The 16,415-nt window shown below is 45.4% G+C and overlaps 1 protein-coding gene across 5 annotated transcripts in view; it reads left to right on the top strand.

The window, feature by feature from the left end:
* The window catches only part of magi3b (membrane associated guanylate kinase, WW and PDZ domain containing 3b), a 150,904-nt gene that overhangs the window by 130,904 nt on the left and 3,585 nt on the right, over positions 1-16,415 (top strand). Inside the window, exons 9-21 of one of the 5 annotated variants that reach the window (XM_030421057.1) lie at positions 2,320-2,511; positions 3,296-3,943; positions 6,624-6,655; positions 7,653-7,818; positions 7,933-8,027; positions 8,194-8,401; positions 8,913-9,095; positions 10,122-10,307; positions 10,639-10,735; positions 12,053-12,155; positions 13,034-13,171; positions 14,743-14,881; positions 16,237-16,326. In XM_030421057.1, coding sequence (XP_030276917.1) covers positions 2,320-2,511; positions 3,296-3,943; positions 6,624-6,655; positions 7,653-7,818; positions 7,933-8,027; positions 8,194-8,401; positions 8,913-9,095; positions 10,122-10,307; positions 10,639-10,735; positions 12,053-12,155; positions 13,034-13,171; positions 14,743-14,881; positions 16,237-16,286 — 2,237 coding nt within the window. In that variant the 3' untranslated portion in view covers positions 16,287-16,326. Of the gene's footprint in view, positions 1-2,319; positions 2,512-3,295; positions 3,944-6,623; positions 6,656-7,652; positions 7,819-7,908; positions 8,028-8,193; positions 8,402-8,912; positions 9,096-10,121; positions 10,308-10,638; positions 10,736-12,052; positions 12,156-13,033; positions 13,172-14,742; positions 14,882-16,236; positions 16,327-16,415 lie in introns of all 5 variants that reach the window. The other 4 variants (XM_030421056.1, XM_030421053.1, XM_030421054.1 and 1 more) reach the window with 4 other exon arrangements.

The following is a 16,415-nucleotide window of genomic DNA, read 5'->3' as shown; positions in this document are numbered from 1 at the left end:
TGTTTTTTGCTGTAGCGAGCAGATGTTGAAGGATTTTTAGTTTTTTTTTTTTTATCCCTCGTTAATAAATAAAACAGTGAGCTTGTTTAAAAAAAGATTTACATCTTCAGTAGGAATGAATAGGCTCGGGAATACGGACTAAAGCATTGTTTGTTTTGGTGTCTGTGTGTAATTAGTTTGCAATATTAAAAACGTAGAATGCAGGATCCTTCCAGTATATTGGTGAACAGTCTAATTGAGTCAGTTGTGCCCTGTCATAACAGGACGACGGTCTGCTGTCGGCCATCGTGGAGCGCATGTGGCCCTCACTGTAGGCACTAATCTGCAGGTATGCAGCCGACTGAGTGCTTAGTGTTGAGCCTGTCGTCGACAGACATCACTCTCAGTGGCTGTTCAGTGGCTAAGCAAAGCAGTGCTTGAGAATAGAAAAGGAAAGCCCATTGAGCCTGTCACTGTAGTTTCCATGTATCGTCCTGTTTCTCCCTATTTTCCTTTCTCCCTTCTTTCACAACGGAGCCCCAAGCTAGTTGTCGTCGGTTGTGGTCTTTGCGGTGTGTCCAAGTGGAACTTTTTTGGCAGAAACACAGCTGATGCCTCTCGTTGATGCCAGTTGGTGCGTCTGGGCCCTCACGCGTCTTTGACTAGTACGTTGACGGTAAAAGTCTGATTTGGGCGGTGTTATTGTTTCTTGGAGGAGATGTCGCCTCGAGTTTTCGTGACCTCATGGTGTTCCATCCTCATGATAACGAGATCTCAGAAACGTATTGAGGGAATTTCTTCAAATTACACAAACGTCCACTTGGATTGGAGGATGAATCAATTCGATTGCGGTGGTCATTACTCACCAATTCAAATCGAAACTACCACAAAATCTTAGTAGGATATCTAATGGGATAAAATGATGAAGTCTATATCCAAAGGTCAAAGGTCAACTTCACTTTGCCAGCACAGTATTCTGCAAATACTGTTCTAGTCATTATTTGACGCCTTGGCTCAGGAGAAGCAACTCGACTGGTGCACGGAGGCACGCGGTGGCAACGTGAGACGGGAATTCCAGTTTAAAATGCACGAAATCAATAAAAGCAGCGAATAAGCTTGTGTAATGCGTGTTTTTCTCACGGGTTGTTTAGCTTCATTTCATCCAGCTTAAAATATAGACCTGTAGCTTCTTTAAAAATAACACAAACCATTTTCTATACATACAATTATATTCCTGGCATCCCAGAGACAGACAGCCACATCGCATTCTTTCACTATTCAGCACAGGCGCTGGAATGCGCCTCATTTGTCACCGCTGGCTTCAGTTTTACTCTCTCTTGAGCCGGAGCTATAACGCTTGTCCAGGCCAGAACTCATCAGGCTGCGAGGGGGGGAAAAAAAATGGTGTGTCCGTGATCTGAAATGCTGATACCACAGTAATGCCAGATAGGGAGGCTGCTCAGTTTAATGCAGTGTGACCCTGACAGTCGGTTATCTGGCGTATTGCGAATGCCACAGCCAGGCCGCTGGTCCATATTGATGTTGCCACTGACCTTAAGTTGTACCCTACTCGAGTTATAAAAAGTCTGACAAACTGATGGCAGCGCGGAGGGGGGATGAGACGGGACATCGTGCTGAATCGGACGCTGTCGGGAGAGTTCGATCGCAGTTTTGCTGTGTAGTTTTGTGACGGGAAGAAGCACGTAACAGTCAACAAGTAAACTCAATTTAAAAGCCAACTGAAAGGTACTGAAAGGTCTCCATCGAGGTGTCTATCTAATTTAGGCATGTTCTATACCATGCCAGTTAATCAAGAAATGTCTAATTAACGTGTTTACCCTCAGCACATAATGCGCATAATTGACACTCAATGTCGGCGTGGATGGATTTTGCTGTCTTTCAAGACGGATGCAAAATAATGAATGTGTTGTGTGTTTGATGTCGAGCTCTGTTCCGAGGTTTTGACAGGGCTTGTCATTCACTCTGTGCTTTCTCTCCACCCGTCTCCGCCCACTCTCTTCTCACATCCCCGCACATACGCTCACATGTACACTGCCATGGTTTCTTCGCATGTAATAAGTCACTCTACTCCAAACACTTTCTTTACGTTTGTTTCTTACATTCATTTCGTTTCTTCGTTGCTTGCAGTCGAGAGCCGTCACTCAGCCGCGTCTTCCTGCTGCTGACCGCACTGGATTCTATTAATTGGCCTGGGCAGCCACAAGCCATTTGCTGCTACATTCCCCCTTGCTGCCCTTTCCTTCCTGTAGGCGGAATTCATTTCTCTAAAAAACAAAACAAAACAAAACCGGTTCTAACGCTCACTTTGTTTGTTTGCAGGTAAGGGAGGTGCGTCGGGCTTCACTGCAGACCCCAGCCAACTGAAGGGCGAGATGTACCACACGGCGCTGAAGAAGAGCGCCCAGGGATTCGGGTTCACCATCATCGGAGGCGACCGCACCGACGAGTTCCTGCAGGTGAAAAACGTGCTGAGCGACGGCCCCGCTGCCCACGACAACAAGATGGCGTCTGGTGAGCGAAACCTCCGCGCATGCACGCGCTCCGTGTTTCAAGAGCATTCCTGTTCAGATGGTCCGTGAGTTTAAAGCTGCTAATTTCTGCCACGTTTCGGAAAAAAATATTATTATAAAATAATAGCAGCCAACTTGTGCACATTGCGCTGCACCAGCAAAGCACCTGGAGGTATTAATTTGAGTTCTGTAGCGCTCACTTAACCTAACGCTGTCCCCTGAGCTCTACGAGGCAATAACAACAACTCCAGCTCTGTCAGGGGCTCAGTTTTATAGCAGACGGTCTGATTATGGTGGGTGTGAAGCCATCGAGCAGCCTTGTTTTTTTTTGTTTGTTTCTGATCTTGCCATCGCCTTGTGGCTGTCTTTAGAAACCTACAGCTGTGAGTTCCACAAGTGTGTGTGTGTGTGTGTGTGTGTGTGTGTGAGACGGCGTGATGGTTACCATTGCGCAGAGTGACAGAAATCCACACCCGTCTCCGCTCCGAGTGGTTGTAGCTGTTCAGGTCTGTTCAACAATGGAGCGAGTGAAGGAGGAACAGGAATAAAGTAGGAATGAATGGTAGGCTGAAGATAAAGGGGAAGAGGAACAGGTTCAGGGAGCTGCCAAAATGAGAAATACGAGAGCGCAGTGAAGAGGAAAGGGACATTTTAGAGGAAAGATCCGTCTGACACAGGAAAAAGGAGTAAGTGCTTTCCAAAGAAATGTAGAGAAGTGATGTCTATATGAAGTGCCAGCAGAGGAAAGTCCCCCCCGTCACTGTTCCCTTCTCCCTCTGTTGTAGGTGACGTGATCGTTGAGATCAACGGGATGTCTGTGCTGGGGAAAACCCATCCGGAGGTGGTGCAGATGTTCCAGTCCATCCCCATCAACCAGTACGTGGACATGGTTCTTTGCCGCGGCTACGCGCTCCCTCCGGATGTGGATCTAAACAGCGACGACCCTCTCCCACCTCCTCCTCCCCCGCCGGCCAACCAGCCCCAGCAGGCCCTGCATGGCGGCGAGGTGGTGACGGCTGTACCCCTCATCAACGGGCAGCCGCTGCTCGTGAAGGGAGACGTCCTCCACGGCTCCTCTCAGGAGCTCCACTACGTCACTATGGACGCCAGCGGCCGGCCCGTCGTGGCCGCCATGCCCAACGGGAGGCAGGGGGAGCGGGGAGAGGTGGCCACCGCCATGCTGCAGCCAGAGCTGGTGAGCGTGCCGCTGGTCAAGGGGCCCGGAGGATTCGGGTTTGCCATCGCCGACTGCCCGCTGGGCCAGAAGGTGAAGATGATCCTGGATGCCCAGTGGTGTCGCGGCCTGCAGAAGGGAGACGTCATCAAGGAGATCAACAGGCAAAATGTCCAAACGCTCAGCCACGCCCAAGTGGTAGACATTCTCAAAGACCTACCCGTGGGCAGCGAGGTCAACGTGCTCGTGCTGCGAGGAGGTGAGAGACATCTCTGTGTTTGTCCGTCTGCCTGTCTTTCTTCCTGCCTGTCCTTGTATCTATGCAATAGAGGTGGGCAATCTGGCTAAAAATGAATATCATTCAATATCTATTCAAACAATATCATCATCCACAATCTGATCTTTTTTCTCTATTTTGAAATGTCCTGTAGACTATAGCTTGATGCGAAATAGCCAATGACTTATCGATAATCGCCATTATAGAAGAATATTGCATTAAATATACTCCTTATTCGCCATGTGGCCGGCTAGAATTCACAGGTCTTAGGTCTTACTTGGTATTTCACACAGGTGGGTGTGGATTGTGGATTGTGGAACGTAGCGGTGCGCACTCCAGAAAGCTCTGTGGTCTCAGCCCGTGTTTGGGGTGCACGCTGCTTTTGTAATGGGCACAGAAAGTGCTAACAAGACTTGTAAGACTTGGGCAGTTATATAAGAAGTGCTCTGCTCGAAGCATTAACCGGTGATGCGGCGAAAACTTTATACACAGCAAGTCGTGTTGGTTGAATAGATGTTGCATGTGATTATCATCTGCTTGACATGGAGTTCATGTCCTGCGTGTGGTCTGAGGTTTTTACCTCGCAGTTTGGAATTTATTGTTTGGAGGTGTTTAGAAGAATATTTCCAGTCTTCAGTCACAGTTCTCACCAAACGCAAGTTGACGAGGTCGCGATCAGGTACACAGCGTGTGTTTGTGAAGCAGGACGCAAGGCGCCACCCTGAGCAATGTTTTTGAGAAGTCTCTACAACTCAGGTTGCATTAATTACAATGTATCGCCAAAGAGAAGCCACACAAAGTAATTAGTCCACTCTGCTTAGTCATGTAGTCGGCTGCATCGCTTTATCGGTTCGCTCAGGTAGCACAGATCTGCTAATCAACATGTTGTTTGTGGACGGATCTCGATCTAAAATTGCCAGATCTTCCACCCCTACCACGTGTGTATGTATTTATCTGGGCGACTGATTGGCTGAATATCTGTGTCATTCTATTCATCCTTTATTCTCATGCTTTCATGCCTTCTCCTGTGTGACGTATTTTGCCGTTGCTGTCGATACAATTCCAACAGTGCCCATGGGAGGCGAGGTCAGCGTGCTGATACTGACAGGAGGTGAGGTGGTGTTATGGCCTGTTGGGGCGGGGGGGGGGACATCGACTGACCGCACACTGTTGTTCTGTAGAAGCCTGGGTGATGCCACTGTGCCTGTGGCCCCGGAGAAGGTCACCACAACAGAGACTGCTGCCTGTTTTAGCTGAATAGACCCACCTGCACCTCCCGTTGCACACAATGATCGGCCTCGATCCGACCGAGCGCCATTTCTCGGGTCGCCGCTATTTGTGATGACTCTCGTTGAGGCGTAATGCAGTCTGTTACAAGTGTGAGAGCGGGAATTACATAAGTGTGGGAATGTGCTCGATTCAAAGGGAGAGAGAGAGGGGAGGAGGGTAGGCAGGCACCCTTCAAATGTCTCCTACATCATCTCCAGCCGCCCCGGGGATCCACTGCGTAAGTCGATGCACCCCGGATTGGCTTTGATCATCAGCAGAGCGCAGGCGATTTCTGCATGCCTCTACATCCATGGCCCCTTAAAGAGCCGTGGCTAAACGTCTATAGAGGGAAGGTCCCCAGGGGCCTCCTCCCTTTAGCCGCGCCCATACGCGCTCCTTTTTTTTCTCTCCGAAGCACCCACGCTACCCACCCTCACTGCTGCGCCACCACCACCGCCACGTCCTCCTCCACTGATGCACTGCATGGCCCCCGCAGTCTAAGCAGGAGCCGGGCTCAGCTTCAGCCATCCTGCCCAAACGGAGAGCTAATGCCAGCTTTAACCCTCATTAGACAATGACCGTTGGCTTGGAAGAGGATCCCTATGTGTGTGTGTGTGTGTGTGTGACAGTGGAATTGTGTAGCGGGGCATCACTTAACAGAAGAAGAGCGGAGCTTAGTAAAAAAGGATGGAAGGGAAAGCGTGGCGTGCTTCAGGTGTGCGCGCGCAGTGAACTTGCCTTATTTACGACCGTGTTGCTTGTGTTGGGAAGCCGCCGCGTCTCCACGTCCACCCCAGGCTCCATTAACCCCTCATCAAGCCAAGCGTTGGTCCGGCCCCCACAGGGCTGCAGGCTCCAGAGGAGTGTTTGTTAATCCAGTTTATGCGGGGAGCTGAGTCGAGGGGGAAGAGGAGGAGGAGGAGGGGGAGGGGGGAGGGGGGCTGCGAGAGATGATCTGTAGGGAACAATCTGAGCGCTCGAGATGGAACGTGTGGGTGTACTGTACGGCGAACCGAGATAGGGAAAGAGAATTATCGGTCATTGAATTACATGCATGAATCTCTGATGCCCTCACCCGCTTTCCCCCGGGCCCCGCAGTGGGCTTCCATGTAGTCAGCACTCCAGCACATGTACTACCTTTATACTCCCCTATGTATCTTTAATCGCACACGGATGTATATTCCCCTAATGGAGCATTCTTCTTAGTAAGTACACCTCTTGAGTTTAGAGCAGCTCACTGGTTTATTTTTATGCACCCCGCTGCCGTCTCACACTCAGAGAGGCAGTGCCATCTAGTGGCTCCGCCGATTGTTTCCTTTTTTTTTTTTTTTTTGTTCCGACTCGATCTGCATTTCTCACCACATTCCTGTTGTCTCTCCGTGTCTTTCCATAGGTCAAACATCCCCCGTGAAGAGTCTGAAGCCTGTGAGTGCAAACATATCTTTTTTTTTTTTTCTTCCTATTTCCTCACTATTGTTTCCCCGCTGGGACTTATCCAGCAATTTAATTTCAAAGCTTTTTGTCCTTCAGCTTAACCAGTAAGCCTCTGTTGCATCGAATTAAATGATAGCAATAAATTTGAATATTGATTATGTTCCTGGGCGCCCCCTTTTGTTTGCTCTGAAAAACGGTCTTAATTACTTCCTTTCAGTATTTGTATTCTTAGGGCTATTGTCAGGGGATTGCAATGGTAATGAAGCATGGATGAGCCTCTTTAGATATGGTGGTATTATTAATACAATGCAGTTTCAGATAAAAAAGTTGCCCTTTCTGCCTTGAATGGACTCGTCGCAGCCACGGGGAGATCTGTAGTTTTTTTTTTCTCTCCCATAGATGTGATATTACTTTTAAGTCCAACCATTTAGCCTCTCAAAATAATCAGAGGCATGTAAAGTAAAAAAAAAAAGAGAGAGACAGTGAAGTGACCTTTAGTGCTTTTGGTAATCTATCACAATTAGATGCTCAGCCACTTGTCTGGGATAATGAGCTGTGGAGACTTTCAATAAAATATGTCCTTCATAGGTGAATACCAAAGGAGCTCATGTAAATCTAACATTGAAATTGTAATTGTTACGTAATTGGTTTTCAACTTCAAACTTTATTGGTTGTTTGGCGAGTCTTTAAAATGTCAGAGAATTAAAGATAAATGCTCATCACCATTTCCTTGAGCTTTTTTTTTTTTTTTTTTGGGTCCAGAAACACAAAGACTCTTCATTTACTGTCACAAAAGACCGAAAAAACTCAGCAAATCCTCAAAAATGAAGAAACCAGAACATGTTTGCTCGCTCGCTTGAGAAATGACGAGCACAAGTGATCAAGTTATCAAACCGATGGCGATTAACTGGCCACACCCATCGACTATTCCGTTAATTGAATAATTGTCGCAGCTATGGTGCCGACGGTCCATGTATTTCAATTCCAGAGACAGGAAATGACGGCCAGTACGGAGACTTTGGACACCGTCGCAGACTCGGCCCCCCAGGCCCTGCCTTACCACTCCAACACGAGCACCCTGCGCTCCGTCGACTCCCCCAAACGGGACGCCACCGAGCTGTACCTGAAGTCAAAAGCCCTGCTGGAGAGCAGACGTAAGTGTGGCCTCGCGCATCATGATTTGTTCTCAGGAGTTGTTTTTAACCTGGTCTTTGCTTGAAAACCTTGAACCCCTCACTCAATAGTGAAAGAGTATGACTCATCCGCAGAGCCGCACACCAAAGACATTGACGTTTTTCTGAAGAGAGACATAGAAACGGGCTTCGGTTTCCGTGTTCTTGGAGGAGAAGGTCCACAACAGCCAGTGAGTATTTATAAAACTCTTGTACGCACATTCTTGGTATTTTAATCTCTATTATGGAAAGATTATAGTCTGCTAGAGAAGAAAAGAAGCCGATGTGCAAGTCTAAAATGAAAAGCTTTAGTCATTCTCAGAAGGTTATCTCTCTGTTATACTAACCCCCTTTCAGAATGTCTTTCCCCAGGTGTACATCGGGGCCATCGTGCCCAGTGGGGCCGCCGAGAAGGACGGGCGCCTGAGGGCGGGAGACGAGCTCATCGGCATCGACGGCGTGATGGTGAAGGGTCGTTCGCACAAGCAGGTCCTGGATCTGATGACCAACGCCGCCCGCAACGGTCAAGTGATGCTGACCGTACGCAGGAAGGTCATCTACAGAGGTGAGTAACAATCAGACCGGCACCTCAGACAGTTTGGGTGAAAACCAAATGTCTAATGGGGCTTTGAAGAGAAAGCTGCTCTTACAAACAGGAAGTGATGCAACATGTATTTTAAAGAGACAACAGCAGCTCGATGGTTAAAAACAGACAGCCACTGAATGACCGACATAACGAGCGCGAGTCAGGGGATACACTGCAGAAAATGTATTCCTCCAGTCTCTAGTTCAAATATTTGGTATCACATTATATGAGATAGAAGTAATATTTCTCTGAATGTATTGCACAGAATGTCAACATCCTCACACACATAATGCTGCTCCACTGTGACTGTTTATAATATCCGCTTGCAAAACACGGCTTCATTACTTTCAGACGTGTTTTTCTTGCACCTGAGCACACAGAAACTCCAGACTGTGCCGTTAAAAAAGAAAAAACAACAACCCAGGAATGCACACGCCCACGCACGCAAACACAGACTTGAGTATGTGCACCTGTATATTTCGTTTCACAGAAGCAACAGAGGAGGAGGCTCAGGAAATGGCCCCAGTGCTGGTGAACGGCTCCCCCAAGCTACCTCGCCTGCCGATGCCCAGCGCTCTGGACCACGAGTCTTTCGACATCACGCTCCACCGCAAAGACATCGAGGGCTTCGGCTTCGTCATCCTCACCTCCAAGAGCAAACCGCCGTACGGAGGTGAGACCGTGGACTCTTAACCCTTTCATGCATGAATTATTAAACCACACGTTTATTTTTGTATTTAATTTTTTTGTACAATATATGTCTTGTTAAAGGAGTTACTTAAATGAATCAATGCAAGAGGCGATTCAGGAATAACTTTTAAATCCTTTTATTCTCAGAGAACCAAACAACATTTTCAACGAAAGAGGATGTTAGAATAAATGTTAGAAATACTTTTAGCCAGATTTTAGTAACATTTTCCTGTACATCTTTAATTCAGGGCCTAAAAATACATCCCTCCATTCCAGTTGACGTAACACATGGAAGGGTATATTCTGTGTATATAGATCAAATTAGAGGACTTTTTCATTACTCATGAAACTGAAGTAGTCAGAATTATGGAAACCCTTTGGTGCATAAAGTCCGCTGGAGTGGACAGATATATTTTCATTCACAAAAATGAATGTTTAGTTGAATAATGTATTTTTTTTTACCTGTGTGGTTTTCTGAGAGTCACAGTTTTTTGACAGTTATCCGGGAGGCACTTGATGCCTCTCATCTTTCCTCCGCATTCTTTAATTCATGATGGCATGTCTCAAATTGACAAAGAGATACCAGGATGACATTTAAACGGGATTGTGAACAAGGCTTTGGGGATCTGCCACCTTGTGAGATGGGACAGCTTCAGCAGCTTAAAAATGGCTTCAAATGGAGATCACAACAACCTCATTTTTTTTATTTATTTTTTTTAATAAAATGGTCAAGAGAATGCCGCAGTGTATACACATTACAGACTATAAGACAAAAGGCTTATCGATCACTTGATATCTGGCGTCTTGCAAATTACAGTATAGTTTAGATTTCTGTTACCTGCTGCATATTTAATGGCATAACCCAATATTTCAAGACCCATAGAAGAAAGAGTGATGTTTTTCTCTTTTCAGGCTGATCTTAACTTTGCATTATGTTGACTTTCTGGATATATCTCAACATCCCGTCTGGTTCTCAATTGTTCGTTTGTCCTTGTCACCGCTCTTTCAGTCATTCCGCACAAAATCGGCCGAATCATCGAGGGCAGTCCCACCGACCGCTGCGGCCTGCTGCACGTCGGAGATCGCATCTCGGCGGTCAACGGGCGCTCCATCATCGAGCTCTCCCACAACGACATCGTCCAGCTGATCAAAGAAGCAGGCAATGTAGTCACCCTCACTGTGGTTCCCGAGGACGGTGAGCGCCCCGCGGTTATTACAGTAGTCTGTTTGTCACCGTGATCATTTCACATCCAGTACGATTTTCAACTTTATTATTATCTAGGGGGTATTTTCAGCCAGGCAATCAAAGCAATCAACCATGCACATAATAAGAACATATGAATATTTTAGTAGCAGCATTAATAATTTAGATCTAAATTGAGGTATAACAAATTTGAAAGAGGGGGAGTTCATCTAGAAGGATATCTGAGTCGGATGCTAATGCTTATAAGCTTTCTTCAGTTCGCTAAAGAAAACCGGACGATGAAGTGAATTTATTGTCGCTGTAATGTCAAAATGTGTTTTAGAATACAAAGGTCCTCCGTCTGGAGCCAGCTCAGCGAAACAGAGTCCGGCTCTTCAGCACAGAGCCACGGGGCAGCGGACAGCACTGCAGGACGAACGGTAAGGGTCCACGCTCAGCACTTGATCTATCTCTATCTATCTTTATCTCTAACCCCCCACGAAAAATCTAATTCAAGGTAAAAAAAAAGAGTAGAGACTTGAGACTTGAGAAAGCTCTTTGTGACCGAAATGTCAGCCTTTTTAAATAAATCAATAAACGCAGAGGTGAAGAGTGTGTGTGCGAGCGTTTACTCTTTCATCACTGATGGGATCTACACTCGCACAGAGGGAAAAGAATAAAAGCAAAAAAAAAAAACAACAAAGCTTTCAGTCAGTGGCAGAAAAGAAGAGGCCTTTGAAGCGGTCCAAACAGCTTGTGTGCATACCGGAGTTTAACTCCAACTATACTCTGACTCATTAGTGTCATTTCCACAGAGGACCCCTGGGACACGGCCCTAACACTTTTTGAAATGGCTGATCACTTCTTCAAAAGTGCAATTTGTTTAAAGCAAATAGCTCGGACCACCAAAACTTAACTAACAACAGAGCCTGCAGTAGGCTCTGGCTGCTGCTGGTTCTGGTGTGAACATACGACAGAATTTACTTTCGGTTTAGTTACCTGCTGTACTTTTCGATGATTAAGCTCCCTGTCGTGTCCCCTAGTCGAGTAGATTGACAGGGGTGGGTCATTTGTTTCTAATCGTGTGAAATGTGTGACCTTATTGGTTCATGATTGGTCGAATATGGCGCCCTTGCTCTGAATACAGTGGCTTCCCAGTGCATAGCATAGAAAAGCATAGAAGTTCATTAAGGTCATTAAGCTAGCTAGTCAGTTTTTGAACTCTCGCACACTTTTGAACCAAAGTCACCGAAACCTACCTTTACAATCATGTCACATTAGACACTACACAAAATGATGTAGTGCTTTTTTCTCCTCTGAATATCTACGACCAGCTCCTCCCTCACTGTTTTGCGCTCTGACTTATTGTTCCCACCCCCACGTTTGGCCCGAGGAGAGTACATGTAGAAGTAGATCGTAAATGCAAAAGGGAACTCCTCTGGAAGTGAAGATAAATCATACTGTGGTGCACTGCTGTGTTGCTACCTGTGCCGACAAATTCTAATGAAACCAAAATATGATATGCATGAGTGTGTGGGTGAGGAAGGATTGCACTCTGTTGTAATAAACATTAAGGTGTATAAGATTATAATGTGTACATATACAGGGCACATTCAAATAAATTAAAGTGTGAAAAACAATGCAGAATTCCCACTGTTAAATTAGATTTTAAGTTTTGCATAAAGGCGTTTAGTTGCCTGCAGCGTGCCGTTGACGGCCTGAATGACTGAAAACATACCTGTTGTTGTTTGTTGTAGTTACAACCTGGATATGGAGGAGAAAAGGGACGCAGTCAACTGGTCCGACCACAAGAGTCTTTCACTTGAGCAGGGAACGATGTGTGTGACGGGACCCAACCAGGTAAGAAACAATCCTCTTATTCCTTCAATGACATGATGTCTATGCAACTATCTGAAGGTTCAGCTCAAGGCACAAGTTCTCAACATACTGTAATAGGCATGCACGCTCCAGTCTTATATATATATATATATATATATATATATATATATATATATATATATATATATATATTGGAAACAAAAAGAAATATCATGCATAACATTTGCCAAATTTACAAGAAGGCCCAAATAGTTAAGAAATTTGCATTTCCTCACTCAACAACTCACAAAATTGCAGCCAATACAGGCAAACGTTGTCTATATTGGTTACTGCTTATTGTGTTTGTAATATTTGACATGTTTTACTGTCAATAAAAGGTTTCATAAATGTAGTGTGAACAGGGTGTTCAAACAGCTGCTAAATGTTGGCAGGTAAGATGTACTCAAGACACAGAAGCAGACAGGCGGGTACATCGATGCAACGCTTTAACTGAGAAAAAGAAAACCTTAATGTTTATTTTTCCGAAAATGTGCTGAGTTTGTCCTCACGCAGCATCTTCTAAAAAATCACACGATCTGTTGAGAGTCTGCTGATGCTGCAGTTACTAGTTTAATGGTTAGTTGAACATCAGCTGGTAAAGAGAGCCCAAACACGCAATTTATCCATTCTGCCCGTTGTTGCTGATTCTTCTCGTTACGCTAAGGACGCCAGTTGAGTGGACGGCCCTCCACTGCGGGCCCGGACCACCTCCCAGTGGTCGGATCTCAAATGTGTCCTCGGTGGCGTTCACACCCGAGCTTACAGCTGTCAGCTTGTGATCGGATCACTCAGGACGGATGTTGATTTCAAAGTGTTGAACGGGGCCGATGACTGATGAGTGTTATCTCCATGCTGTGTAGGGTTGTCTGACAGTGGAGCTGGAGAGGGGCCCCAGGGGCTTTGGTTTTAGTCTGCGAGGGGGAACAGAGTATAACATGGGCCTGTACATCCTGAGACTGGCTGAGGATGGACCGGCTCAGCTTGACGGAAGGATCCACGTGAGTGCTCTTTTATCATAACGTTCCTTCTGTGAAGGGTTATTTTTTTTTCTCCATGTCAACTCTGAAGTTTGGAAGATTTCAACTGAGGTTAGAGACACTCTGAAGGGACCTTGTGATGTTCTTTGTAATATCTGTTACTGTTTTCATTTTTATATCTGGTTAGAAAATGTTGATCAGTGCCATCCTTGACATTTGGAGTCGCCTTCTGTGGCAGGATGATACTGCATGAAAATGTAAAAAGCTCTACTAATGGCGCCTGGAGGCAGAAGTATTTGTTAGGAGCCACAGTCCTCAGCGTTGGATGGAGAGAACATACAGCTATTTTTTTTCTTCTATTCTTAGAATCTTTTCTGGTGGGACTGGAAGCGTAAAATTTGCCCTCAGGGTGGTGCATGAAAAGAAAGGTCACAAGGTCGTTTTATATGTAAGGTCATTATCCCAAAGGGTTTATGAGTGAGCTTGAAGTTAGTGTATGAGATAATGAGATAAAAGAAAGTTCACGGACTTTCTGCAAATTGTGGTGAGGGCTACGAGAAAAGGCAGAGGAGGCAGAAATGTTGAGAAGTCTCGCTTTGAACTGAATATTCGGACCGACAGACGCGGCCATCAGCTGAGAGTCGATTTAATAAAAGTCCCGGGAAGTTAATTTGGCGACACATAATATTGTTGGATACGGTTTTTATATGCTGTTATATCGACCATTACATTGCTGAAATCCAATTCAGCACATTTCCGGGTAAAATCTCTGCTCTCGTGTGCCGAATACACCAACGATTACACAAGGGAATTATGTTTAAACAACTGCCGGTAATGCCGGTTTATGGGGAATGAATGTTGTAAATGCATCAGCTGTGATGTGTTTGCAGTTTCCATTCAGCAACGTCACACAAACTCTCTACGCGGCAGATGGAAAGAGATTCAGTTTGGAATCTATTCTGTAGATATTTAGAGTTTTTGTTTCCTACCTCCTGCACATCCTTGAGGTGTCTGTCTATCCATCCACGTCAGCAAGCATCCATCCCTTCGTCGGCGTCCTTTCGGTATGACAGTGATCATTTCCAGGAAGGTCACTCTGTAACTGACTCTGTACTTTTTCTGTCGATGGAGTCCCCACGGGGATTAGAATTATCACATTATTATTAGTGTTATTATTAGGATGAGAGGAAAGATGTCGCTGCGGGGGAACAGAAGAGACGCTCCGAGCGGGAATCAATCTTAGACTTGCCAGACTGTGGTCTCTGGGCATGACTTTGCCTATCCAAGGGTGGAAAAAGAATGTCAACACTGATTAGATCCTAACAGACTGACGTGTTTACACGCTTTATCCTGAGTTATTTTGTCATCTCCAATAATAGATGGTACCTCCGGGGTATTACGAGACGCCCCGTCTGTGCGGCATGAAATTTAGATTCTTTGATTATTATGCGCGTTTGTGTACAAGCATACTGCTTCCGTATGTTTGATTGAAGGTGCATATGCATGGAGAGCGTGTGGCAAGAGTATGCTAAGCTTTCCGAAAGGTGTGTTTCTGTTTAGTAATTGCATTTTTTTGTGTGTTTTGCTGACAGGTTGGAGATGAGATTGTGGAGATTAACGGCGAGGCGGCGCGCGGCATTTCTCACACACGGGCTATTGAGCTGATCCAGGCTGGAGGAAACAAAGTGGTACTGCTGCTGAGACCCGGGGCGGGCCTGGCTCAGGACGGCAGTAAGTATTGTATTCACACAGTGTAGTTTCCATGGACAGTAGAGACCAATTTGAATTTTCCTCAAGAGTTTTAGTTTATTTAAATTGCCTTTGTGCCCAGGAAGTTATTGCTAAATTCATAAGCTTTTCTTGTACTTTTATCATAAGCTCCCATATAAGAATATCTTGGAAAGTACACTTTGTCATTTTAAAGCAAAAAAGATAAATATCACTCTTAGATCTTATTAAATATGAACCTACAGCCAACAGGCTCTTTTTTCTAGCCCCCATGATACCTCGCTCGCCTTCCAGCTAGTTCTGCCACTTAACCAGAATTGTTTCCATGGTAACGGGTCGCTAATCTTCATTCTTAAAGCGATTGGTACGAGATGACGTTCATTCATGAGGATCTAGGTTAGCCATTTTACTAATGCTATTAATGCTACACTCCCAAAGCCTCGGAAGTGCCACCGGTCCATCAGTTATAATGATAATTGTTAATTCCGAGGAGCCCCGGAAGTATCACCCGTAATCGTTTCCCCAGTGAGCGCTCCATGAAACTCGTAGATTAGCTTATCTTGGCATAAAGAGTGAAAGCAGGAGGCACCTTCATAGTTGAACATCTTCGTTTGGTCCGTGCAAAGAGCTAAGAGTAAAAACGACAAGGTGCAGTGGTAACTTACCTGGCAATTTTTCCTGGCGGGGAGCAACAAACTTCCTGGAGCCTGGTCGGTTACCTTGCAATGAGATTCCAGGACGTCACTGCAAGCCCCTGGAAAAGTCCGGCTCATAGCTACTGTACAATAAAAGACTACCATAACTTGTTGTTTTTACATTCCAGTTGTTGCAGGGATGAAACTAAGGAGATATGTGTTATTTTTTTAAGTTAAATAGCTGCTGGTAGTCAGCTTTTGTTAGCTTTGGACAGAGGCTAGCTCTTTTCCCTCTCTTTTTCTGCCTTAATGCTAAGCTAAGCTAACCGCCTCTTGGCTGTATCGTATCAAATTTAGAGCAGGGATGTAAGCGTGGTATCAATCTTGTCATCTAACTGCTTCATTACATTTTGCGGCATCATTTCCTGTTTGATAGATGTTACAAAAAAAAAAAAAACCTTAGCCTGCGACTGGATTACATTTATTTTCCCAAATCTGTTTACTGGTGTACAAGGAGGGGGACGCTGTGTAGTTAAAGACATGCTGGATCCATAAATCCACCCATCGTCTAGCCAAAGATAATGAGTCCACCTCGTTTGTTAAATGATGGAGCCGTTTTTGGAATGCTGCCCCGTATTGATTTCAATGTACTGTCTTTATTTATTCATTTAACCTCTAACCGATTTCTTCCTCTTGGGCTCTTTTCTCTTGCCTCTGACGCAGGTAGTACAGCTTCCTCTACTGTGTGCTACTACACTGAGCACCAACACTAACATCTTCACTGCTTTTAGTGGCCTCTTCTCTTTTACCTTGGTAACTCTTTTCTCTTTCTCTGATAAACACCTCGCAATAAAACATTTATCGACCCTTTTCCTCTCTAAAAATCTAATTTCTGTGTTTCT

Source organism: Sparus aurata, chromosome 6 (genome assembly GCF_900880675.1).
Source record: "Sparus aurata chromosome 6, fSpaAur1.1, whole genome shotgun sequence".
NCBI lineage: Eukaryota > Metazoa > Chordata > Actinopteri > Spariformes > Sparidae > Sparus > Sparus aurata.
This window is presented reverse-complemented; position numbering and strand designations above follow the sequence as displayed.